Source organism: Haplochromis burtoni, unplaced genomic scaffold (assembly GCF_018398535.1).
Source record: "Haplochromis burtoni strain Fernald_Lab_line unplaced genomic scaffold, NCSU_Asbu1 Contig_93, whole genome shotgun sequence".
Classification (NCBI taxonomy): Eukaryota; Metazoa; Chordata; class Actinopteri; order Cichliformes; family Cichlidae; genus Haplochromis; species Haplochromis burtoni.
Genome location: NW_024582454.1, coordinates 638,573 through 664,927, shown reverse-complemented (window position 1 = coordinate 664,927; position 26,355 = coordinate 638,573). Strand labels below are relative to the sequence as shown.

At 40.8% G+C, this 26,355-nt stretch overlaps 1 protein-coding gene across 1 annotated transcript in view; it reads left to right on the top strand.

The window, feature by feature from the left end:
* afdna (afadin, adherens junction formation factor a) overlaps positions 1-26,355 on the top strand; it is a gene marked incomplete in the record, with an annotated part of 132,374 nt that overhangs the window by 35,178 nt on the left and 70,841 nt on the right. The window contains 8 exon segments of the mRNA XM_042222731.1: positions 15,969-16,164; positions 16,292-16,404; positions 17,400-17,557; positions 17,748-17,902; positions 19,687-19,844; positions 23,025-23,109; positions 23,319-23,459; positions 25,960-26,004. Of these exon segments, the coding sequence (XP_042078665.1) occupies positions 15,969-16,164; positions 16,292-16,404; positions 17,400-17,557; positions 17,748-17,902; positions 19,687-19,844; positions 23,025-23,109; positions 23,319-23,459; positions 25,960-26,004 (1,051 nt within the window).

Sequence of the window (26,355 nt, the reverse complement as noted above, 5' to 3'; positions counted from 1 at the left end):
TCAAATAAGGTTACACAGACTCTGCGCCTATGCTGTGCGCAGAATACACATGCTTACTTGCATAGTTGCTTCAGAATGGCCCACTATGAGAGAGAAATTCACTGTAGTCGTATTGAGCCCTAACAGACAGCTGACAGTTACAGCTGCCTGTATCAGTAGACTTGCCAGTCAAAGTTGTTGCACCTCAACTTTGAGCCCTAAAAAAAAATCCACTGGGGAGAATTATTAAAACAAAAACGAAAAAGCCATAAAATAGGTTTTATAATGTAAGAAATTGTTTACAGAGGGGAAAAAATAAATCTGGGTGTAAACAAGTTGCATAGATATAATTGGGGCCTTTTTAATGTGACTCTATGGGACTGATGAACTTCACAGCTTCAAGTGGCCATTAGAGGAACTGCAGTTTTTTGAGACATCCAAGTTGGCTTCATTTCTCAGTGCTGGGCGTTGCTGCTGGATGGGGGGCAGCTCACAAGTGGATGATGAGGAGGAAGAAAAGAAGTGACCTTTTTACTTTGCCAGACTTGCTCTTTGAAAGGCTTTCCAGAACTAAAATTTAAGCTGCTGTTAGCAGGGAGCTTCCTTTGAATTTACTGAATTACTTCTACTTGGACTGAAAAGCAGCCGTATTTCTGATGACCTTATAAACGTAATAATACTCAGTAGCATATTTTGTCACCCTCTTTTGTTTGTCCACATGACACCTGAGAAGTAGGCACAGCCTACCTACCAGGTCTGCGGGAATACGACACCTGTCTAGGAGGTTACCCAGGAGGCGTTCAGTAGCTTGTTGGTGTTTGGTTCCTTCGGCAGCCGGCTACTGTTCAGGGAAGTTTGTTTCAGAGGCAGCTCTCACTGGTTTCATATGGAACTGGTATGCTATTGACACTACTCAGAGAAAGGTTATTGAAAAGCAACCTGACCAGAATATCTACAAAAATATTTTAAACGTAATGTACTGGGCTGTTACAGAAATAGATTTTCATCACCTCTGCAGCAGATTTGTATTCTAACCTGTTCTCCTGCTGTGCCAAAAGTAGCCTTAAAGATGAGTTTGGATGAGTAAAATCTTCCAGTTTGTTCTACGAATAGCTGATCGTCAGAAAATGAATCAACAGTTCAAAAGTGTGTGCACATTTACGGCTTTGAGATGGTTAAGCAACTGTCACCTTGAATTTCTTCAATTCTGTGATTACCACTAACATTTTAAAAAGTCACATTTACTCAGTTGAAAACTAAGAGCATATTAATCGATAAATAAAAATAGCTTTTACTTAAAAAAAAATCTTGACAGCTTACTCTTTACCTTGGAATACATACTCTAGCTCAAGTCCATTTGCTGCCTTCTCCCAGAAGTTTAAGCTGTCTTCAGTCTCCACCTGATGGATGACTTTCTCCTTAAAGTTTTCTCTTTTTTACTTTGAAGTCTGACAACCTGCTGTTTTGAGCTGAAGTTCTGAAAACATCTTCAACCTGACATGACAACCGAGCAGCCCGCTGAAAGCTCTGCTAGACCTTAAGTTGTTTTGTCGATAACAAAGTCTGTATTTCATTTAGGCTTTCCAGCCTGGCTGCAAGTTTGCTTCCTCGCCAAATATGTCTTCATGCTGACTTTCTAAACGAATGTCTGGAATTTGAACACGGTATGCTGTCAAATTTTCTATCAAGCCATTATAAATCCTAAAACCAAGCCACAGGGAAAGCAATAGCACAAATCCTTGTATGTAGTATGTCCCGTTTGAGGCCCCCTGTGGAAGCCACCAATACTTCCTCAGGAGGTCATACTGGCATAGATGAACTCACTTTTATAAATTGAGCAACACTGAATGTAAACTTTTTGTTTGAAAAACTGAGGACAAAACAATCAAATTAAAGAAATGTGTTGAATGGGGTTGCAGTCAGTTGAGATCGAGTGAAATAGCAGTGCTGACTTTTTACCCATGCACCGTCTAAGGTGCTAAGCAGCCACCTCCCACTAGTCGGGACTGCAGCTGTAGTCGTAAACAAGCAAGGTAGAAAGAAATATGAAAGCCTTGCCTACCAGTACTCCTATACACTATTATGGTGTAGAAAATGATTGGTTGTCTCAGAGTAAATTGGCAACCACTCACTCAGCTGGATCAGTGTGTAACCACATTCTGCACAGGCCTGCAAGGAGGAAAAAGGGCTGCTGTGTTAGCACTACTGACATTACAGATGTAGTGTGTGTATGTGTTTGTGTGAGAGTGTGATAGGTTATAGATGTTGCAAAACACATTCAGCATCATCTGAGGAATATGGTTATCAGTTTTCACTGACTCCTAAATGGGTGGGTAAAGTTTAACCTTTTCTATTAGACTGGAAAAACTGTCAAAATTTCTCACAATTTCCCCCCCTCCTATTTAATTGACTGTAATAATTGGTCACCAGGAACACATCTACTTTGCACCTAAAGGACCCAGGCCGACATGAAGTTCCAGCACATACCTCCACACCATGGTTTCTGACCTCTCTTGACATGATCATACACCATTAAAGCTCTCAACCCCCTCAGGTTACTTGGATCAGACTGGTTATTTCCTGGGTTTCTACCAATACTGTTAAAACTAATTTACTTGCTTTCTGTAAAGTCATCTGTAAAGTTGAGGCTGCGCACTGTGGCAGCTCATGCTTTGTGTGTGTGAAATGTGCAATAAAGTTTTTCTTGTTTGGCCTAATTTCCCCTAATCTTTCCATGATTTTAGATATGGTGGAAAATGGACAAAAATAACTTCCTGTGCTAAAAGATGTGGGCACTTTGGGTGTAATTTTGGCTGGATGAATACATCCTGGATTGGCTGAAATATAGTTCGTGGGATTCTCAGGCAGTCTCTGTTGGTTTATCAGGTTGTTTACCGTTCAGCTCGATCTGCACGGTCAGACTGTTTTGGTCTGTTGGTCACCCTGATAGTTTGTCGCCACTTCCTCCCTCCTGCTCTGCACCAAAGTCACTCCAAGGCTGTGAGAGTGAGATGTGGGCGGACCTGCATAATTCAGCGCCTCATCCCGAGTGTGTTTGTCAGCGTGTGGTGTGCTCTGTGTGTTTGAACGCTGGATTCTTAAGAGTGCTTCTCTATTCTCTGCACGCTGGGACCTTCAGAAATTCCTGTTAAGGTCACACATTCACGTTTGTGTGTGCACATGTATGTGTGTTTGCGTGTAACTTCATAGCCCTGATCACAAGGTACAGTGTTTAACCAGCCCCCCTGTAAACTGCTGCAGACTCTTATTGATCTTTCTTATACATACACAGCGAGCACACGAACACAGCGAAGAGCATGTGTGACCTTTCTGGCTGTTTCTGGAGTCTCTGTTCTACCTCCTCTCCTCTTTCTCTCTCCTCCTTTGTAGTTGCTGTGAATGAGAGCAAAAATATCAGTAAATAGAGCAAAAGTGAATGCTTCCTCTCATTATCCAGTTAGTTTCTGAGTCTTGCTTTAAATGTTTCCACCAGAGTTTAGAGTGATAGGACAGAAACCCATGTTGTTGTTTTTATAGCACACATGCAGGCCAGCTTTCATTGTGTAGAGGTTTGAGTAATTTAGTGCCAAAGGAATATCAAAATGCAATAAATTCTCTCAGCAACAGGTTCTGTTTACAAATGCAGAAAGAATCCACTTTGATTTTATGTAGGGTCATATTAGCAGAAAGCATTTATGCCCAATTTTCACCTTCTTTATGACGAAAATGGCTCAGTTTTTCCATCCCCCCCCCTTTTTTTTTTTAAAAAAGTCTATTGTGAAAAGTCTTTTATAGCAAATTAAGCTTTGTTCATGCTTTTTGCGCTTTGCCTCAGCAGTTTTTCCAACTGCACACCAACATAATTGCACTGCACTCGTCACGCTGTTGCTTTTAATTTGTTTTGTCATTTTTGTATTTACTAATTTCTGGTGTGATCAGATGATTTTAATCTTGCATTAAATCACACTAAGATCATGTTTGAATACATATGTCACATCAGTTGGAGGATGATCTTAAAGTTGTGCATCTTAAGGTTACGCCCTTTTTTTACGGCTTCTGTCTGATGAACGGTACAACTGATGCCCGCTCTTTCTTTCTCCTGCTGGTGAGATTAGATGTTGCTGCACAAAAAATAAGCCGACAGGAATCATCAGAAAGTCTTGTGTTGGAACTTAAAAAGAAAAAAAAAAGTCCAGTTCAAGCTATGGCAGGTAATCCTAGCAGGCCACGCGTCTTATATGGAATATAGAATAGTGCCCATTCCTAAAATATAGACAAGTCAGTTTCCATAGTTCATGTTGGTTCACAAATGGTGTGTCGAGGCAAGTCCAGGTACGCTGTGAGATTTTGGTGACAACCATATATTGTTGTTGCAGTTTAAGTGCCAAGTGTGTCAGCTGTTGGAAGACATTGGATAATAACACAATGCCAAGCAAAACAAACATAGCCTCTGAGAGAAACTTTAAATGAGTGCTGCATCTGAACTGGTAGCAGGCAGACTGTCACAGGACTGTTTGAGGGCGTCTGACCAGGTGATGAACGCCAGACGTATGCTAGTGGATTGGCGTCACTTTAGCAGTATAATACAGGTAGGTAGGCAGATAGACAGTCCAACCTATCAGTCTGCTAAGGCGTGTGGAATTTAACGTGCATAGAAGGCAAGGTTCTGCTCCTAAGTTAGCCAAGCTCAGTGATCTAATGATATAACCTGTTTGTTTGGCATGTTGTGCAAGGTGTCACAGAGTTCAGCAACATTTCCAATATTGTTTGATTACCAGTTTAAAAAGACTTAACTTCGGTAAGAGAAATGTTTTTTTGTTTTTTTTTTAACCCCCATATTATTTTTTCTTTCTTTTGAATGAATAGTAAACCAGTCACCATGAACAGCCCTTAATTTAGATGTTAAAATGTGTGAAACATAGCTGTTTGCTACAGTAGTTGCCATGTGAGCCTCATCATGTGAGGACTGCTTGACAGAACCAAACATTTTTGCAGGGAATTTCCTTCATTCCAACGATAATTTCAGTGATTAAATAAGCAAAGCAAAGAGCTGTTGGTAGAGAGCTAGAGCCTGATTAGCAAACGTTTTTAGCCATAAAGCCCACCTCACAAGGACATAAGTAACAATGACACTTTGAAGGGCCCAGCTATGTAGACCTTGCTCTAGATAGCTTTGTTGACCAAACTCTTTCTGTCATTTGAGGTAAATGAGTTTAAAAAAAAAAATTTTTTTTAGGGAAGAGTGAAAGCCCTGTACATAGCAAATCAAGCACACCTTTTACATTTACAGCAAAGTCAAATGAGAACTTTGCAGTAAAAATTGCAAACGCAAAGGAAAAATCATTTTTATGATTATCTTGTCAGGTTGTTTTGGTTTTTTGGGGGGTTTTTTTTGGGCTGCTGATGGAGGCGTTGAGGCGCTGAGCAGGTCTGATTTGTGGCCAGACATCACTGCACGAGTCCAGAAAATTTATGCCATACCTTCCCACAATGCTTTACTCAGTCAGAATGACTGGGTGGGCAGGATGGATGGGGGATGGAGGCTGGGCAGCCCGATACCAAAGCAGAAACTCACCTGAAACAAAGAGGCCTTTCTTCGCAGCCACAGAGGAAATGTGTGCTTTTAGTCATTCATTCAGGACAACAAACCTCAGCTGCACGGCTTTGTTTTTCCTGGTGGTTCAGTTTGTTTTTGCTCTGCAGGAAATTCTACAACAGTACAGTCATTCCAGTTTAATGCTTTCAGCTTTGATTTATTAGTATTTTGAAAATGGAACTTTTTTTAAGCGTCCATCACCTGATTGGTCAGAAAGTTTAATCCCAACAGGGGTCCTTATGGGTCTTGTGTGTTTCCCTCTAAAGTTAGAGGCCAGCAGTAAATCAACAACAGTCCTGCATTACATAATCAAATGGTGGTGCTCTACGTGCCGAATTCCTGCCTTGAAATAAGCCATTTCACTGCTGCTTTTCGATTGGAGGAAGGCATTTGTGTAGACATTGGTAGAGTGTTTCTTGAGACTTGTGATGTCTACATAACTGAGTCAGCATGTGGTTTATGTCTCTTTATACTTTATTCCACATTTCTTAAATGCTACCTCCCAACACACTTCTAAACTACCCAGTTATATTTGATGTTTGACAAAAATGAATGTTTTTGTTTTGTAGAGAAGTTATTTCAGAATCACTGTACAGTGAATGTTTCCAATAGATTTCCAACCTGCCTAACACAGGCTCTTGTCAGAGTAGCTGTCTAGCTTGCATTGGATTTCCAAAGCAGAAGAATAAATGTTGATTGCTGCAGCTTGTGACTGGGGAGCTGGAGTCCATCTGACTGGGAGGAGAGACTCACTGGAGAACCAGCTGATTGTTTTCAAGGATGTGAAGTAATGGGGCATAGGAATGGCTAGCTTGTTATAGATGACTTGAAATAAAAGTAGTTGTAGTAGCAAAGAAGAATAAAAAGCTAACTAAAATAAAAACATTTTGGAAATGTCTTCGGTTCTAATCCTTGCACATTAAGCTTAGGGAGACTTAAATGTTTACGTGGCTACTGATTAGCCGTTTACATTGTAATAACTGCCCCTGACAAATATTTCCCTACATTTTAATAGAGAAAACTAATACTAGCACTGATGCTAAGAAATCTAAATATATACAATAAATACAAATTGCAAAATATACCCAGGCAGCCCACCTAAGTGAGATGCAAGTGTGTGGAAACACTCATATTTACAGCGTAGTTATTCTGAGTTACTCTGTTTCTCTCCACACATTTGGAATAACAAGTGGTGCGTTTCTGGCACTTTTGCTTAATCTTTTGCTCTGCCCTTCAGCTCAGCAGTTAAATGAGGATTTATCTCTTCGTGTGACCCACGGCTTTGCTTTTTGGACATCTTGTTCTCCTCCTTTGATGGACCTACAAAACGGCCCATATATACAGCATGTCGCGTTTATCCCTGAAAACAAGTTGTTAAAATGTTCTTAAATTTAAGTGCACCATCAAAACAGGTCCTAAAGATTTATTACTGAGCTTTATTCTTACACTTATCGAGAGCTTGCTTGAGGGTGTGTCCTTAACTTGTATTCAAGTGGGGGAAGAAAAGTAGGAGAGGATGGGATTTCTGATATTACATCTGCAACCGCAAGTATCAGTGAGATATTTGATATCAAGGATAATGCCGTGTAAGCCTCACATCCCATGGCTATTTAAAGGAATGGGAAAGTAATTCTCCTGCTTCGGGGTTTCTCGTCTTCACCTCTCTCCCTCTCCTGATGTCTTTTATTCTTCTTTGGTATGCCGTGAAATCTTTGAAATGCCCCCGCTCGAATGACTTTCCCCTCCCCACGTCTGCCTTAAAAACCTCGGTCCAGCTGACCTTAGACACTGGCTTAGGGAGGAATCCCCCCATGTTTCTGCAGGTGGGGCTGCAACAATATTGACTCAGGAATTCAGTTCATTTTATTAGGCTCATGTTCGTGTGTGTGTATGACGCACAGCAGCTGGAATCTGTTCTCATTTTTAAACAGCCAGCACCCAGAAAGCTCTTCTCCTCCCTGCTTCAAATTCATCGTTTTAGTGCCAAAAACTAAAAAAATCCAAATTTAAGTTTCAGTGTCTCCATGGAAACTAGGGGTTTCACCTTTTTCTGGTTTGCCAGTATTGGTATTTAATTATAAACACGACTGCAGTATGAGAGAGGGTGAAATCACAGTGTTAAGCACTTTTGTTTTTGTTTATTTGTATTTTAGGGTGGGGATCAGAGCTGTGGTTTTGAAGTCCAGCAACATAGCAGCTTAGCTGTAAGCCGTCCAAACCAGGGACACATGCTGCCTAGAATGAGGTTTTTTGTTTTTAGGCTGCAAATCTAGTGATAAGTGTGCAGTTTTATCCCAAAAAGTTCCTCAATGCCAAATTCAGAAAGACAATAGAGGGTGAGATCTTATCCTTGGACTCCTTAGAATTTATCTGAGACCTTAAATTGACCATGACCAAGTAATGGGAAACATTTTATTGGCTGTAATTGTTTTCATATTGCAGTTCAATCCCATCCCTGTGAGCATGAGCCTCCCCAAATTGAGATCAGACATAGAGCCAGCTGAAATGACTGCTTACTGGTGCAGCAGATGTATAATAAAGCCAAACTCAGGAAATGGTGCCCTGCTCTTACTGTCTGCAAGACGCTTATATGACAGGTGTGTTCAAGTGCACACCTGCATGTTTTCATTCAGATAAAAAGGGTAACAAATATAAAATGCTGGTGTCCTTGTGTTACATTTGGTGTCAAAGTGTTTTCTGAGGTGTCCTAGTGTCAAAGATACACGCTCTATAACAGAGATTGGATGCCAGCTGGGGTTCTTTGTTGCACTTCTCTCTGGATTGGTTTCCACGCCACAGCCGTGCAACAAGAGCATTTTAATTAAAACTGCTACACACAGAAAATTATCCAGACATCAAAATCATACATGACAACATGTATTATTAAAGTCCTTTTAGAAACAAGTTTCATTCCTGGCAGTCATGTTCATAACAACTCCAGGTAGTTATTTTGAGTCTACAAAGGGTTTCCAGCAGTGTATTAGGCTCAGCAGGACACCAGTTTCGTAGTTGACTTACTGCGGTGTTGACTTGCCATACTTAACCTACTGTTCCCATTAACAGTTTTATACCTTTAAGGAAAAGCTTGGAAAAAGGTGGTGCTTGGAAATAAACTTTTCAAAAGTTTCTTAATGGCCTCCTCTGGCATCTAAATTGATGCTGAGCAACTCGTGTACAGGTTTGAGCTGTGCATGTTGGCCTTAAACTTGGGCTTTGGCTTAATAATTTTTTGGTTTCTCCTCGAGATTTCAGCTGTGGATATTTTTTTGGAGTGCTTTATCTTTTTTATGTCAGCACTGTGGCATCACACCTTTTCTAAATGATATTTTGGAATAATGTTAGTTTCAAGAAAACCCAAGCACTTAAACCAATGAGCCATGGATGCTTTGTATTTTTAGCAACAGCATTTATATAGAGTTCCTCCTGTAAATTGCTGGGAATAACGAGTTTGAGATCTCATTTAGATCTCGGTGTTTGCCTGCAGCCAATGGATTCATCAGAGAATTGAAAGATGGGAACCAGGAGTATGGAATCGTTTACCTGCATGGTTGTGAATGGTGTCCATCTTATCCCGAGTACTGTGTGGTATCTCTGTTATCTTTAGACAGCAGCTCTGCTCAGTCTCAGCACAGCAGAGACACATCAGAGCCCAGCAGTGGTTTACGTGGAGGTCTGGTTAGTTTCCTTAGCACTTGATAACCTCCTACCCACCACTCCCCCACAAGTTTATCTCTCACACACACACACACACACACACACACACACACACACACACACACACTGTAGCTGCATTTATTTAGGGCAGATTTAAGAAGGCTCTGGAGGCCGTGCTGCTTTTACTTGGGAGAATAGTGAGAAAGAGATGTGAAAGGATGATAAGAAAGTGAGACATGATGATGTCAGTAGGAATGGGTACCCAAACCTGGTGTTAAATGGGTCCTGGTACATAAGTTATCTCTCGCATTTGATCTGACCACCTCTGTTACTGTTTAAGACTTGAATCTACGATGCATGCTTCCCTATTTACTTCTTGGTAGAGTTTTTCCCTGTGTTTGTCAGGGCGGGGCAACTTTGCCTCACCCTGGTCTTTGTGAGGAAGGTGGAGAGAATTGAGTGCTAAAAAGTGTGGTTGCACTTTACTAGAGTCGATGCTGACACTGCTTTTACAAGCAAAAAACCTGAAGAAAACACGAGCAGTCTGTTGAAACGTTTGATGAAAGTCCATTGGTGGAGAAAGGCAAAGTTTTTGACTGGCTAACTCATAGTTGTTCCATGTTGTGTTAAACTAGCAGCCTGAAACCGTGCACACAAATTATATAAATTATTGGTTTTCATATGTATAATGTGAACGTGGGTTAATATTTAAGAGTAACTATATTAGCAAGCTGAGAGTTAGGGATGCATGTATTCAGTCAGGACTGGGCGATAAATAAATGTAATTACAAAAAAGATTTTCTTCCAAAGTTTATGAAAGTAATTGGTGGGGGGAAATAGTCCTTTTAATTTTTATTTTCATTTTGCATTAATTTCTGCTGTTTCTTATCATGCTGTAAAAATTATAAATGGTTTATGTTATGGACAACATCACCTGCCCCTCCGGAGCCAAGAGTTTCCTCTGCATTCCACATCAATACAGATGATTTTTAGACAAATGATCTTTTTGCTGTTTTGTTGTTGTAGTTTTTTTTTTTGTTTTTTTTTTATAAAGCAACCTTCAGGTTAGTGATCTCAGAAACTCTCCTGACACTGACTTGTTTTCTTTTCTTGGATTGTGTACCAGTGACCCTTGTATACAGAAAGTGGAAGTACTGTTTCATAACTTCTGCTGAGGGTGCACACTGAGTTAATGATGAGTATTAGAGAGGCTGTAACATCCTGTACAACATGCTTTCAGTTTACTGTTTGACCTCAGGCAGCACTGGACAAACGTGTGCTCATCAAAAATCTTTTGCAAGGAGGAAGGTTTACAGGATTGTTTTGAACATGTTTTTTTTTTAAAAATTTGATTTTATTTCCTACTGTTGTGCCATTAAAATAATGAAATGTTTTAATAAAGTTTTAAATTCCTTCCTGTCACCTTATTTGCCAACAGACCAATATGGTTGGTCTGGACCGTCTTTCTAATAGTCCAGATTGTCCTGTTGTCCCTCTTTGAATACCGTCACTGCAGGGGGTTAACTTGTACTTATCCAAGCAGAATTAGGAATGAAGCATTTAAAAAAAGAGCAAAGCCAAAGAGAAGATTTATGGATTTACTGAGCGGGCATGCTGAGGGTTGGTGTGTCCAAAGAGGGTGCAAGAGAGAGGGTGAGTGGCGTTAAATCAGGGAGCAGCCAAAAGAAGTAGTTACCAGACATCAGCTTCTTGCTTTAGGTCTGTAGTTCTAATGTGACTGTTTCTGAATATTACTTTAGGGTTATGAACATATTTTTGGTTTTATTCAAAGTGCTTACATACTGATATTCAAAGTTACAAAATTACTTGGCTAATACCCTGTGAAAATGTTGTTTCTTTTAAAAGGGTGAAGTATTTGCTGTATTATTTATTTATTTTTAGTCTTGTACGGTAATGACACTACATTTGGCTTAAAGTTTAATCCACTGCTCCCACACTTGAGACAAGCACCAGGTGGGAGCTCTTAAAAAAAGAAAAAAAGCCGCAGTGTGAAGTAAACTCACTTACACATGCAAACAAAGACGTGACCTTCGAACTCTTCCCTTAGAGACCTTTGAACCTGAGCTGTTAGTCAGTTGGATTTGAAAATCCAGGTTATCTCTCACGCAGTATGGTTTCCCTCCACTGTCGCTGTTAGTTGCACGCTCTCACACAGTTTTACAATAAGACCTGAGCATGTGAGAGATTGTTTAGTAGAGAAATACTACAGCTTGCTGTGACTAAATTACTTTCAGTTTTCACTTCTAATAACGACATTGTGATTTTATCCAATACTAACACAAGGGGAGGAGGATTTACTGCCACAGATACTTAAATAACAAAGTGATGACAAAAACATTTTTAGAGATTTTATAGAGATGAGCCTCCTTACATATTCTAAATATGTGTCGGTGTTTTTTCACAACATATATTAGGAATATTGCACATATGCAAACAAAGGGTTTGTTTGGGTTTTGTAGCAAGATGGTAATAAAGGAGGGAAAAAGTAGATATAGTCCAGGTGAGGTGTTGATGCCTATCAATGACCCTGTCCAGCTCTCATATAACGACAGTTATTCTTGAGTCTTTGTTGGACACAAACTTTCTCATGCCACCCTGGAGGAGCCAGACTACCCGTGCAACCTGAATGCTATCAGTAATGACAAGGACACTACCAAAAATCAAAACTAGAAACAACTAAAGTCTGACATAGCTCATCTGCTATTTGTGTGAGAATTGAAGGGGCTTAATAAATTGAAAACGTAACAGCTATCTATGGTATTGGCCTGCATTACACTCACTCTGTGTACGTGAGCATTCCCTGATGCTTGACACAGTGAAGAAAGGGAACTACACAGATGCACAAACTTCTGTAGTGCCACATAAGGTCTAACATGCAGTAATTACATGGCATTAGTTAATTTGTGTACATAGAGCATATGTCGACCCAGCATATATAAACACGCTGACAGAACTAGTGGAACATCAAAGACTCCCCTAAACCTCAGCCGATTCCTCTCTGCCATCACTCGACTGGAAATGTGGGACTGCGTGCGTTTGACAGGCGGAGCGCAGCAGCTCTTATCCGGGCTGTTGTTTGTTGGTATACTGCTGCATTAGCATTTCTACTCAAGCCATGTGCTGTCTGTGAAACATGGAAGAAAACAGAAAAAGCTGTTTGGGATTATTGGAGTGAAAGCTGCAGAAGCATAAACGGAGCCATTTGTTCCTGTTCTGCTCTTTTATTTGATATGTTTGAATTTTTTTTTTGCCTAAATTTTATTTTTTTTATTCTAATATTTCCTGTAATCTGGTTTGATCCAAGACAATTGTCAACTGTGGAGGACAATAAAGTAACAGTGGTCCTGTGTCTAAGTATTGTCTCCTTTGCCTGCCCTTCTTTCCTTTTCTGTCCAAAAATAATATCAAAGATAATTTTTCCTCCATAAAATCACTAGATCATTATTTGAAACATTCCTCAGCCTCAAAGTCAGGGTCGCCAGGTTGTAGTAGCTGAAAAGATAAAAATAATTGCACATTTTATTATTTTAGCAAAGTAAGTGCTTGAAATAGGTCACAAAATTAAGTTTAGAGTTGATCTTAAAGAAGACTTGCCTACACACCGGATTAACGCTGCACTTGTGTCAGGTCTATGAAGCTGGGAACTGATATTCACACAGCCACTGTGTGCCTTTTTGTGACAGGATGGCATTGGAGAAAAAAAAATGGAAGAACATGCTGAACTGTTTTCACTTTAGTCCAGTTTTAGCTTTCCTGCAGAACAAGTGTGTTGGCATGGAGGTATATGAGTATTGACTATATACAGATTATCACCCAGCACTCACACTGGAGATGGAGCTTTTAGCCTTACTAGTTGTTTTACTGTGGACACTGTTGGTTTTTAAACTATTAAAGTAAAGGGATTGTGAAAGCTGAGTGTGATTTACAAATTATTTAAATGTGTAGTTGTGTGCAGTTTGTAGATCAAAGCATTGATGGTTGGGGGGAGTAAGGTGCATAAACTTAATTGTAAACTGTTTGCAGCTGTGCCATTGTGCGAGTGCTGCTAGCCCAAATTCGCAGCCATGGCGCTACCGGATCGGGCTTGCGAGCAGTCCTTATTGCAAGTATTCAGGATGTTGGAGCAAAGGACAACATGAGGGCGCCTGCTCACTTGTCGCCCTGTATTTAAAATGTTCGACAGCTTGATTTCAAGAGTTTAATCAATGACTTTTTAAATCACTTGACATAAAGAAGTGCTTCTGACTTAGTAAGATGTTTTTTGTGTTATACACTGCAGGTATATGAACAAACAAAAAAAAATATAACTATAAGACTAAATATGAATTTATTGTAATTCATGGTTTAGTTATTGTGCGACCAAACATTGTATTTCAGAGGGACACATGAACTGTGTGCTCTGTGCAATAATATGTTCTGATACTATATCCATGGTGCAAATTGAGCTGATGTTAGATGCTGCTGCTTTAGTCTCTTGTGATTGGTTAGAGTTAATTAAATCCCCTCCCCCTTGGAAACTTGTGGAAATGAGTGGACGCAATGTCAGTACTGGTCCACAACTTTAAGATTATGACTTTCAGGAGTTTAGGGCTGGATTATTTAGGGGTGTAGATGGCTGAGATGAGACTTTGCAGGAATGCACCATCATCTGGAGGTGCACTGAACTTGAACTACACGTGGCTGCCCTTAACAGTTCCCAGTGGCCCCAGAAGGTGTCTGCCGTTGTACTGACCAGTGTGTTAATTATCCACCGCTCGCTCTAAGCTGGGCCTTGTTTGAACCTCAGTGTCTCCACGGTAACTGTAACCAACAGTTACGCAAGCTTGACAACGGCAGCCCTCGATGACCCACATTCCAGCAGTAAATCACAACGCGTGCACATTCCCGACTCCACCCTTGCCTATCGAAACTGTTCTCAGTGTTTCCACTCGACGGGGAAGGGGAGGCGGCGAGTTAGAACGAGGCGGGGAATGTTTTCACTTCTGTCGGCCTTTTTTTTTTTTTTTTTTTTTTTTTTTCCTGTTTTTTCTATATGGAACAAAGTCCACAAACTGTGCAGAATTAGTGTAGTTGGATCTTTTGTTGGAAGTCTTTCTGCACACACTCCTCAGCCTCAGATTATATGGTTGAATTTGTTTGTTTGCATCCCCTATTAGAAGCTGGCATGCGAGTTATTTTGTTGGCATGCTGACAGAAAAGATATCTGCGGTCTAGGAGATCCACAGTGAAGACACAACATCTTTCCTGCCATAATAAAATGTAACAATTTCTTATGAAGTAAACCTTAAAGACGCTCTGTCAGTGCTTACTCTGTACACTGAGAATATATATAACTGTCACTTCCTGACCAATGGGTTCTCTGAAAATGACATCACTATTCATGAAACGTTACTTGGACCATGGTGCTCGAGTAGTATCTGCATTTTGTTCCACAGGTTCATCCACTTGTCCTGGCATTCACCTTAAAGTGGCAACATTTAATGCTGCACTTAAGAAGGCGTGCATCCCCCCCCATGATGCCAGAAACCAATCAGCGTCTGTGAGAAACTATATATGGCTTTATGTGTTCATAGCTGCCTTCATCTTACTTGAATATCTTTCCACAAGTTTCTCTTGCTTTCAATTTGTTTTTGTCCCCTAGAGTGAAATACAATCACCTACTTTTTCAGAGTAATAGCAGCTACTAGCTATGCAATGTTGGCAAGCTCCTGAATACCTTAGATCTTTCTCTGGTGGCGGTTATGATGAAATATGAGGCAGATTTACTGCTGAGCCATAACATATGCATGTGTGTGCACAGGCTGCGAGCTACAGTTGCTGCGTCAGCGCAGCGTTGCATACATACATCAGGTTTTACACATTCTTGTTCTGTAGTACACTCTGTAGCAGATGAAGGAAATGTCTACATGTAGGCAGTGGATTTGTACACATGTAGAGAAAATAGCCCTGGGTAGCTGTGCGACACAGGCTGTGTGTGTTCTGCAGAGGTTTCCTTAGACCTGCACAGTGTGCTGAGATAAAGTAGATAAGTAAGTTGGAACACATTAAATCAGTGTGCAGATCAGGAAGGTTCCTGGAAATAACATTTGATACCAATTATATACAAATGACTTTAAGTACATATTTAAGATTTAATTCAAAGTAAACTGGAACTAATCTGTGTTGAACTGCTTGAAAGGGACCTATTACGCTCACTTATGGCCTCAAATATACTTCACACGTATACTTGAAAGTTTATCCGAAATGACACGCCTCATGGTTGTGATGTCTTCAGTATTTAATGTGATATTTGGACGGCAAACATTCATCTTGTCTATTTAATAACCGATGTCACTGACGTAAGTTGTTGTGCTCAAAACTTGATGCATGTGGGCTGACAGTCCATATCGGTGAATAACTGATCAGCCTTCTTTTCCTGTCGTCGCACAACCTGCTGACACACTCGGCTCTCTGGATCTCAGCCAGCCTTGCTTTTTTGCTCTCCCGCCACAGTCGAGGCTGCTGAACAGCCACCTTATGAGCGCCATCCTGCATTAATAATACGTCTGAGCTACTGTTTATGCCCTATTTTCTTTCAGTCTTCAATGTTAATATCCAAGCATTTGTTTATGCTCTGCATGTAAACGCAATTGTGTTGAATGTAAATGTTTGGTGTATTTTTGTAATTTGCGGCCTGTATAAACAGAATTAGTGACTCTTCCTGTGTTTTTTCTAAAAGGACCTGGAGTTCCATGGCGTGATGAGGTTCTACTTCCAGGACCGGGTCGCCGGTAACTTTGCTACCAAGTGCATCAGAGTCTCCAGCACAGCGACAACGCAGGATGTCATTGAAACGTTAGCAGAGAAGTTCAGACCAGACATGAGGATGCTGTCCTCACCAAAATACTCCTTGTACGAGGTCCATGTCAGTGGCGGTGAGTCCCACAGATTTCTGATGCAAGGAAAAGCGCGACAGACTTTACAGAGTCAAATTAATTGTAAAAATGGAGAGTAGGAAATGGATGGCTCTCAGGTAAACTGGTCTTTCTGTGTCTGTGTTAGAAGAGCGTCAGCTGGACCTGGACGAGAAGCCTCTTGTTGTGCAGCTGAACTGGAACAAAGACGACAGAGAAGGACGCTTTGTCCTGAAGAATGAGAACGACATCCTGCCCAAGGTCAGCTGCTCTGACTGTTCGGTCCAAGTGTTCACTGTTAATCATTAGGCTTACTAGCGAGATGAATTATTCTTCCATTCATCCGTAGCCTGTCAAGGAAAAACGAATCATTTTAAATCACTTTGTTCAGCTCTTCAAGATCACAAAGATACAAATGTGCATTGGAAAGGCACCAGCTGCCACTAGAATATAATCAGACTGTATATAAAAGATGGATGCTGCTTGGTTAATGAAGGGCTTTCAAGGAAGCCATCTAGGTATTTTGAGACCAGATGTGACAAGTGAGTGTCTGATTTGGCTTTAAAAACTGAAACGTGTGCTCACTGGCTAAGGACTTGTACTCAGCTTCATTTTCCAATAGGGAAGCTACTTCTATATGTGATACTGCCTTTAAATGGAACATAGTGTTTCCTACACATAGACTTTACTGCAGTGAGCTGCTCGGGTATATTTAGCAACCCTCCTTAATCTTTTTCAAGTTTTAAATTTTTTGAATTTTCTTGGTATTTTTCATTTGCTCTCATGTTTTGTACCAGCTGGCTTCCTGCCAGGTTCCACTTATGGTCCTTAATATCTTTCAGCTGTTCCTTCAGGTTGTCTCTTCAAACTGTGATCTTTTCTATAGTTTTTATATCTTTATCCCACTAACCCTAACCAATTTTAATGATAATAAATGATGTATTTTTAATTTGTAATGTAATAAAAAATTAGAAAACGATGAAGCGTAAAAATCTGTGAAGTGTACAACTCAGCCTGTGGGGAGCACTGCAGCGTGCCTATTTGACCTTGTAAGAGGTGCTCAGGTTTTAGTGGGTTTTAAAAGTCCCTTTGGGCCCTCAGTCAAATTTGGACATTTTGGCATTCTCGAATGTCACAAAGATGCTGAAGATTTTCTTCTTTTCCTTGATCACTTTGCTCATGTGCCACTTATTCACCCACAAAGGAGTGCATCTATAGCAGTTTTATCACTCAGCCTCACTCTCTTGTTTTTCTAGAAGAGTCAGAGTAACGGGCCTGAGAAGGAGAAGGACGGCGTGATACAGAACTTCAAGAGGACTCTGTCCAAGAAGGAGAAGAAAAAGGAAAAGAAGAGGGAGAAGGAATTCGCCCGAATCCCTGATGGAGACGATCAGACACTGAGTCGCGAGGACGGGTAACGCACTCATTCATCTTACATCCTGACAGTCCTCAGATTCTTTTTCTTAATGCAAGGAAAAGCACAGAAAATGACAGAGTAGTGATTTAAACTTTTGACCTTTCAGTTCCTTCATCTGACTCCTTTTTTTTTTTTTTTTTTTTCTTCCCTACGTTTCTTTTTCTGTCCCATTTATTCTTTGGTTTAGAGAAAATCTGGCAGCAGAGGTTTATAAAGACATGCCGGAGACCAGCTTTACCAGGACGATCTCCAACCCAGAGGTGGTGATGAAGAGAAGACGCCAGCAGAAACTGGAGAAACGCATGCAGGAGTTCATGAGCAGCGATGGGAGGCCAGACTCAGGTACTTCTTAGAATTTGCAAATATCTTGTTTACGAGTTTATTCAGACCCTTTTCTCCTAATCCCAACATGAGCTCGGATTACCAACTGTGCCTAGTCTCCTAGGTGTATTAGTTCAGGGGTGGGTAGAGGAAAAAAACAATAGATATATAACAAACACATTCCTTCCCAATTAGATAGCCTGCACCTCATTTATGTTAAAATTAAAAAGCATATAGTGCCATTAGATCCAAAATGTAGACTAATTGAACACTGCTAAAGTGTTTTGTTTCACTTTTTTAATGATGAGACAAGAGACGGAGCTCAGAGGACAGTACAGTATGTTTAATGATCCCATGTGTATTTAAAGTTTTTGCTCACTGGAAATAAACTGAAGTCAGAACACATTGGCTCACGTGGGCAGTTTGCAGGTGGTATTACTTTAAAATAATGAGACCGTCAACATCAAAGGCTAATCTGATATATTGTTACAGTCATGTGGAAAAGAGCACAGGACTCTAGAGTCCACAGTCACAGCTTCCATAGGACTTAAGAGGGCAAGTAGCAGCCAAGTGCTGCTAATCAAATCGACAAATTCACTGATGATCAACAAGTATGAGCACCTCTGGTTTGGACTGTTCAGGTGTGTGTTGCCACCAAATTCAATCCAGTGTCAGAGTAACTGCAACACCCCCAGAATCTTAAATGTTAAAATTCATGATGGTATTTGTTGGAGTAAACAGTAAATTGACCTAAATATGAAAATCAGCTGTGAATACTGACTTTTTATGTCACAAACCGAAATGGCACAGCCAGAGAGGGACCCGGATTGGCTCCAAAACAAGTCTGAATGTCCTTGTATGGCTTAAAGGAAACCTGACGTGAACTCTGGAGATAATCTGCAGCGTGACCTGAACGTCGCAGTTCACTGCCGCTCCTTATCTGGTGTGGAAGGGCATGAGGAAGCAAGTTAAATTCTGTGAAAGCAGGTGTGCACATCTATTGGAGTGGTGTTTATATAACATGCGGATTAGCGGCCCACTTTTTGTTGTTAGTAAATTGTTTTCACTGCTCATCGCTAATTACTCACGCCCACATCAGCTGCTTCCCAGAAGTGCCATATGCCGTTGGAGCGTCTCACGCTGACATGTTTACGCACACAGACATACGTCGCGGACGTGCCGAATGAATGAAACAAACATGCTGACTGGTTCAGCGTGTGACTCAGGCATTACCTAATCACTCTGCCAGACAGACAGATGGACGAGTGAACCGGCTCTAAAAACGGCTCAAACCACTGTCCACATGCACATGCAACCGGTGAGGCAGGACGGCCGGTGGTTAGACGGTGACGTTCTCCCGGCAGAAAGCACTATTTAAAAAAACAAACAAAACACCCTTACTTTATGTAATGAAAATCCTGTTTGCTCTGCTGAAGCCTTCTTTTGTGGCATTTACAAAGGTGATCATTTTCAGTTGACACGTCCCCGTTACATGGCTACATGTTCCACCAGATGAAAGTTGTTATAAGCATTACGTTATTGCTTTTCCCCAAACTCATCTAAAAGTGTACGCAAGAAAGTTTAACGTCCAGGTCAAGCAAGAAATGATAGACCGAGAACCGATGGTGACAGAAGTTTGTAAAGTGGGAGTCTGCTAGCACCATTACATTGGCTATATTAAATGCAGTCAAAAATGAAACTAAAGGTGAAAAATACACCCAAGTTCACTGAAGTAAAACTAGAACTAGGTGTGAAACAGTATTTAGTGCTTTTGCATTCAGAACTAACACACTCCGTCTCTGCAGGAGGCACTTTGAGGATATACGCTGACAGTCTGAAGCCCAATATCCCGTATAAAACCATCCTCCTCTCCACGAGAGACACAGCTGACTTTGCTGTGGTGGAGGCTCTGGAGAAGTATGGACTAGAGAAGGAGAACCCCAAAGAGTACTGCATTGCTCGGGTAAGTTTTCTTAAAAATCTGTAAACCCATCTTGTCACCTTCTCACGCTCCCAGTAAACACATCCATCAACACCATAAAATCTGCTTTGTTCTCGCTAAAATTAAAATGGAGTTAAATTAGGTTTAGTTCCTCCAGCTGCAGCAAATTCCATCAAACCCACGTTAACAGTAACAGAGTTTGAGCTTTGTCACAGTTTAATATGTGATTTTATTTTTGAGGACACTGCGTGATGTTCACAGCTCATATTTGATCTTCATGGTTAGAGGTGTAATGTTTCCAAAATCATGTTTCCGTTTTGCCAGACTAGCATACTTTACCAACTCCACATGGGACTCAACGTGAGATGGGACATTTGTATCGCCATTTCTGTTGTCGTCTGAGAATTGTTACACTGTTAATCCTGCTTCTCTGCACTATACAACCTTGACGCTCCGAGTCCAGTAATAAACACCTTTATCATCCTCCTGAGAGGCTGTGGAAAGTTAAGTTCACTGTCAGTGCCACAAGGGTCACCACTGCTGTCAGTAAACATTGTAACAGCTTCCAATATGAGGAGCGTGCTATATATCCCACCTTTAAGGCACATTTTAAACACATTTTCTCTTTTTTTGGTTCCTGTTTAAATGAAGATGACTAATAAAAGTTGGAAAAGAAAAATCCATGCCCACTTCACAGGAATGGCAGATTGAAAAGGAAAGCTTAAGGAATGCAGCTCAGTTACTTTCAGACTGAGTGCCACAGTAGCAGCAGATGCTCTATTATATCTGTGTGTGTGTGTGTGTGTGTGTGTGTGTGTGTGTGTTAGACTGTGACGGTGAACTTGGCTCACAGCCTGTATCCTATCTGTCCTCTCAGCTTTTGCCAGTCGTATAAAACAACTGCCAATACACTGGAAGATCCTCCAGACACACACACACACACACACACACACGGTTACTTTTAAAGGTACCTTTTCACTTTACAGTGTGTTGATGAAGTTAATTTGATGAAGTTAAGTTAATGAAGTGATCTGTTACATTACAGGGCTATCTACTTAGAAAAGTAACTCATCAGCGTGCTTTGCTTTACCAAAACTGCACAGCCCTCATATGGTTACATTGTACAGAAGCTGTGTGATCTCATAGAGAGTTGACATTGATAGCACATCGTAACCAGTAACAAGCTCACTAGTTTCCCGTTTCAGCTGAGCTAACTTGTTAGCTGTTGTGTGTTTGGAGCTTTTCCTTTGACTAGTGTTACTGCTGCGAGGTCTGGCCTGTTGAAAAGGTGTGTCCAGCACAGTTCAGCTAAACTCCCTGCACAGATCTCCAGTACTTCCTCAGTGACAGCTTGTTGTGTAAAAATTGCCTTAAGTAATTAACACATTTTTGACAGGACAGTGTGCAAAATGGAGTGATGTGTTTAGAGGCTGAGGCAGACTGACTCATCCTTGGGTCTGCATCGTTAAGTGTTGTTCGAGCACAGGCCAGTGTGGGAGTTTGGGACAGTCACTGACTGTGCCTAGTGTGAGTTCACCCTAAAGTGCAGGGTTCAGGAGGCCAGCAACAATGAGAAATGCCAGAAACTGGTAAACACTATCCACCCACTCGTCCTTTTTTTTCCTTATCTGCATCATGGGAGCATTAATCTAAACACAGCTATCAAAAACTAACAACCACCACTGCCTCCAGCTCTTCTGGAGAGTTGAAAACTAGCTGTTGCGTCGTGTCTGTGTAGGTTCTCAGTCGTACAGGTCATGATAGTCTAAGGCGCTGAAAAAGAAGGCGACTGGATTAAGTTTTTTTTTGTTTTGTTTTTAATCTTTCATCCTGTGAAACAATCAAGAAACCTCTTGGATTAGAGGTGAAACATCTTCAAAAAACTTGAAGTCCAGTCACCTTCTTTTCAAGCTCTGTTTTGCATCCTGTGACTTCTCTGGAGACGTTGTCTTGTCAGATGTAGTTAAATGACCTCATCTTTGAGGCTTAAAGGAGCCTGAACCACATTACATTGTCATTCTGTGTGTAAGGCGGGACTGAGATTACACAATATTGTTGTTTGTTGTAATGGTTAATGTGTCAGGTTAGAAGATTATAGAGTTGGAGACATGATGAGCTCCTCGTTGCTCCCCTATTGGCTTTTTAAATTTAAGTGATATCATCAGGATGGAAATGCTGGCTAGGGATTTCCAGTAAAAAAAAAACCACAGTGGTGACGTTTATGATCCTGGTGATCTTCTTATTCATTGATTTTCACATTTCCTCCATCAGCTCATATTAGTCAAGGTCACTGAAGTTGAGGAAAACTCTTTTTCCCCCTTTAACCTTTGTGCAATTATCAACCTACAAGGCTTTTGTAGGTTTAAATTGGACTTTTTGGAGGCGAGGACATGTGTAACCTGTAACCACCACCACCACAGTTAGTCTGTCTTTTCTGTCTTTTTCACAAAGTTATTGAGTAAATTCGTTTGGGTTTTGTTGGTCAGGAATTTTATGCTCGACGAGTAGAAGGATGAACTGTTGGAACACATTTGTTCCATGTTGCAATCAGCTGATATTGTGTAGTCTGAATCCAGACAGCATTCGGTGGAAACAAAGTTTTACAGCCTGTATTTATGATCTTTTTCTTCTGGTACAACCCGTAGCCACAGGTTATGGTAAGAGCATAGCCCTGCCAGTTAATTAAACCCTATGCCCCTTACCTCACCAGAACTTAGCAGTACTGCAGATGCTGTAGAAGCCCACTTGTCGCTCTCCCACTTTCCATTGTTCCCCCACTTGTGAACATCATCCTAAGGTACTTGAGATGCTCCACTTGAGACAGTAGCGCTTCCTCAAAACAACCCATCTCTTACTGAATACCAGGGCCTCAGACTTGAGGGTCTAATTCATCCGCTAATGCATCTGCTCTCCACTGAGCTGCAAACTGAACCAGTACAAGCTGCAGGTCAGCACGCATTTTTAGACGGTGTGATGTGGAAAAACAGGATTAGTGGCTGACGTCTTTTCTTTATATTGTGTCTTGGAAAACTAGTTAATGGGGATTATGGACCATGTGGACATGGGAAAACAACCAATTTCTAAACTGCAACATCTGGAGATGTTATAACATGTTGTTTAATAAGTCCAATAATAAGCACAGCTGCATGACATGTGAATAAACTTTGAATTGATTTGGTGTTCGTCTCCTTTTATTTGCAGCAAGATGATAAGTCTGGCAAGGAGGTGATTCTGGACGATAATGAGTGTCCACTGCAGATCTTCAGGGACTGGCCTGCTGATAGAGGTAAAAGACACACTCAGGCACTTGTCCCCTCGCTTCTTGGTCACTATTGCCCCCTGCTGCTGGTTTACTGAAATTACAGATTTTTTTTTTTTTTTTAAATGTTATTTTTAAATGTAATTTTTCTTTGACCATTGATCTTCTTACTGTATATTAACCTGTGGAATCTCTACTGAGTACAGGTAGTAAAATTTAGTCTTCCTCATTTTCAGGGGCATTAGTGTTCCAGTTGAAGAAGAGACCTCCGGACTACCAGGGGAGGAAGGGAAGGAAAGTGGATGACAAGGGCCTCAGAGGGAAGGACAGCTCGCTGCCTCCTGAGAAACTGCCTTATCTAGTGGAGTTGAGCCCAGGTAGGACCACAACACTATCATATGTGACCCTTCATCTTTGCTGTCAGTGTCGGTAGGCATTACAAGTGACAGCACCAGCGGAAGCAGCTTTTTTTTATTTTTTATTTTTATTTGTTGTTGTAATGGCAAACAGTGACCAACAGGTTGCAGTGTAGCTGCATTAAAAAACACTCAGGTTTGGTCAAAGGTGAGTCTGTCTTCGTGTTCCCTGCTGAGGTGAATGAAGCACATTATAATGCGGCTACATTATTGCTCACACATCTTCTCACCACTTTCAGCTGTGTTGTGGTTTCTGTTCCTGCCACTGCAGCATTTTGTCAGTGTGTAAAAACCACTGCGGGCGGTTAACGATCACTGAAAGCTGCAGACAGCTCTTAAAAATAGCTGGAGATGTTGGCGCGTGCTACAGCTGCTTGACTTTCTTTTATCCCCCCATCAGAAAGAGCTGTAGCTTTTAATATGAATTAAAGTTTCCAAAACACACGAGTGCACTGTGAGAAGTCACAGAATAAAAAAGACTTGGACATTAGATCTTCTCCTTTATGCTTGTTGCACTGAGGTTATACCCTTATGCCTGAAGGGTTTCTAACATAAGATAATTCTTTATTGGGGGATTATAGGGGAAACATCTGGCAGTTCTTGAGGTTAAAGTGTAAAGTTATCAGTCAGAGATTGGTAAGAGTTATATGTAGGTGTTGTTAGAACAAAAATGTGTCTGTCCTCAGTCACAGCAGCTGAGATCACTCTTTTAGACCACTCATGTATAATGAATCTCTTCATCATTATTATTATTATTATTATTATTATTATTATTCAAAGGGGGAACACCTGTCCTAATCTTAACAGCCACATCAAAGTCTTTATCATATTTATTTATGATGAAGATGATTTAAAGAGCAAAAAGGTTAAACTTACTATGAAAAAGCTTCATTTGGTGAATTGTAGGAAGTTGCTTACTGATGTAAGAGTATACGGGATAGGGACCTCTTGTACTGTAAGAGGTAAGTTACAGTGGTGTTATAACAGCTGGAATGCAGTACATAAACCCCAGATTATTTGTTCTGAGAGCCTTTCGAAGGGCATTTTTGGAGAAACATACCCATGTCGTGTTAAGTATGACACAACCCTAACAGCTTGTTTCCTGCTACTGATCCCTCTCTTTCTTTATTGGTCTTTTTGTCATTCTTCCTATCATGCCATTAACCTATCAGACCCGTTGGTGAACCCAATTCTTATTGGCACTTGAACTGGTTTGAACTGTGGTGCTGGAATGATATTGGCTCACCAGTGGGCCTTATCCAGGAATGTACTAACACGTCTACTTCATCTACTGTAAGGTTGACGGGTCACTGACTGTGGAAGATTGCCAGGATGGGAAATTGATTTGGTGGCTTGTCTAAATAACAGCTGCTTGGCAAAGTGTGTGTGTGTCTGTGTGAGGAGAGAGAGAGAGAGAGAGAGTGTGTGTGTGTGTTAATTAACTGGACTTTAATCCACTTCTATTAAAGAAAACACTGAGGCTACCCTGTAGAAGGCTTAAGATAAAAATAAATTTGTTGTAATTTTTTACTTTTAAATGACTTTCCAGTATTTAAGTGATGTCCGGGCTACTGAGGGAAGTCCTCTAACCACAAGCATACCTCTCAGTGTGTTTTCTTCATAGATTGTATTAAAAATATGGGCATAAGGGATGTCTCAGCCTCAAGCTGACAATTGTGTTACCATCTAAGCTTTATGAAGCCAGATATGACGAGCACAGGGCAAAGCTGACTGTGGGGCGTAGGCGAGCCCCTATAAAGCATCACAATAGGCGACTGTTTGGGTGCTCTCCCCATTTTACAGCCTTTACGGCACCACCTGATTGAATGAACACCACTCTATCTGCTCTTGGATTTTAAACTAAAACCAAAATTTGACACTTTAAAAAAGCAGACCATTAACCTCAAGTTTGATCCTAAAAACACGTGAGGTGAGAAATAAATCACAAAGTCGCCAAAAATAACACGTTTAAACAGATAAAGATGCTTTAACCTCAAAGTCAGGGCAGGCAACATAATGTCACCAAAATGCATACTTGTTTGGATCAGTGGTTAAACTGTTGGGAAGATCTTTTTTGTTATGACCTGTTTTAAGATACATACTCTGTAAACTAGAATTTACAATTTACTTGCAGTGTGCGTTGTCATCTACAGGACTGCTTTGTTTAATTCATTTAAAATTTGGACACTAGGACAAATGTAGACAGTGAGAGCCCTTTTAAAATATCGTGTGTGTGTGTGTGTGTGTGTGTGTGTTTGCCTGCTTTCCATGCAATTAACGGGTTAACAAGGTATTTTTTTTTCCCTTCCTTGCTGCATTTTCACCCTCTGCTATTTGTCTGTTTTCTTTCCCACCTTCTTTATGGCATGGTGCGTGTGCGTGTGCGTGCGCGTGTGTGTGTGTGTGTGCGGCGTGTGGGGCCTGTGCATGTCTCCTCCTACCTCCATGCCTGCCTGCCTAGGGCGAGGGAATCACTATGCCTACTACGCCTATCGGCACCACGAAGGTAAAACTCTACCGCACCTGTGTGTCTGTTGGTGGGGTCAACTCATTTGGCCAATAGTGGTCAAACAGCCCTGATACATGTTTTAGATGTGATTTAGGCACTAGTGCTGAACAGAGAGGTTAGGAAAAAGTGATTTAAACAATTTATTTACATTTTACATGAGAGTTATTTAATACTTTCTGTATCGGCATTAAAAACAGTCAATAACAGCTTAAATACATTTTAGGATATAAAGTTTTAATAAGAAATAGGATTTAACATTATATCCAGCCAATCACAGGGAAAACTGACCTTTTTGGAAGCATTTTTGCAGATTGACATTCATTTTATTTGAAGGGTACAAGAAACTAC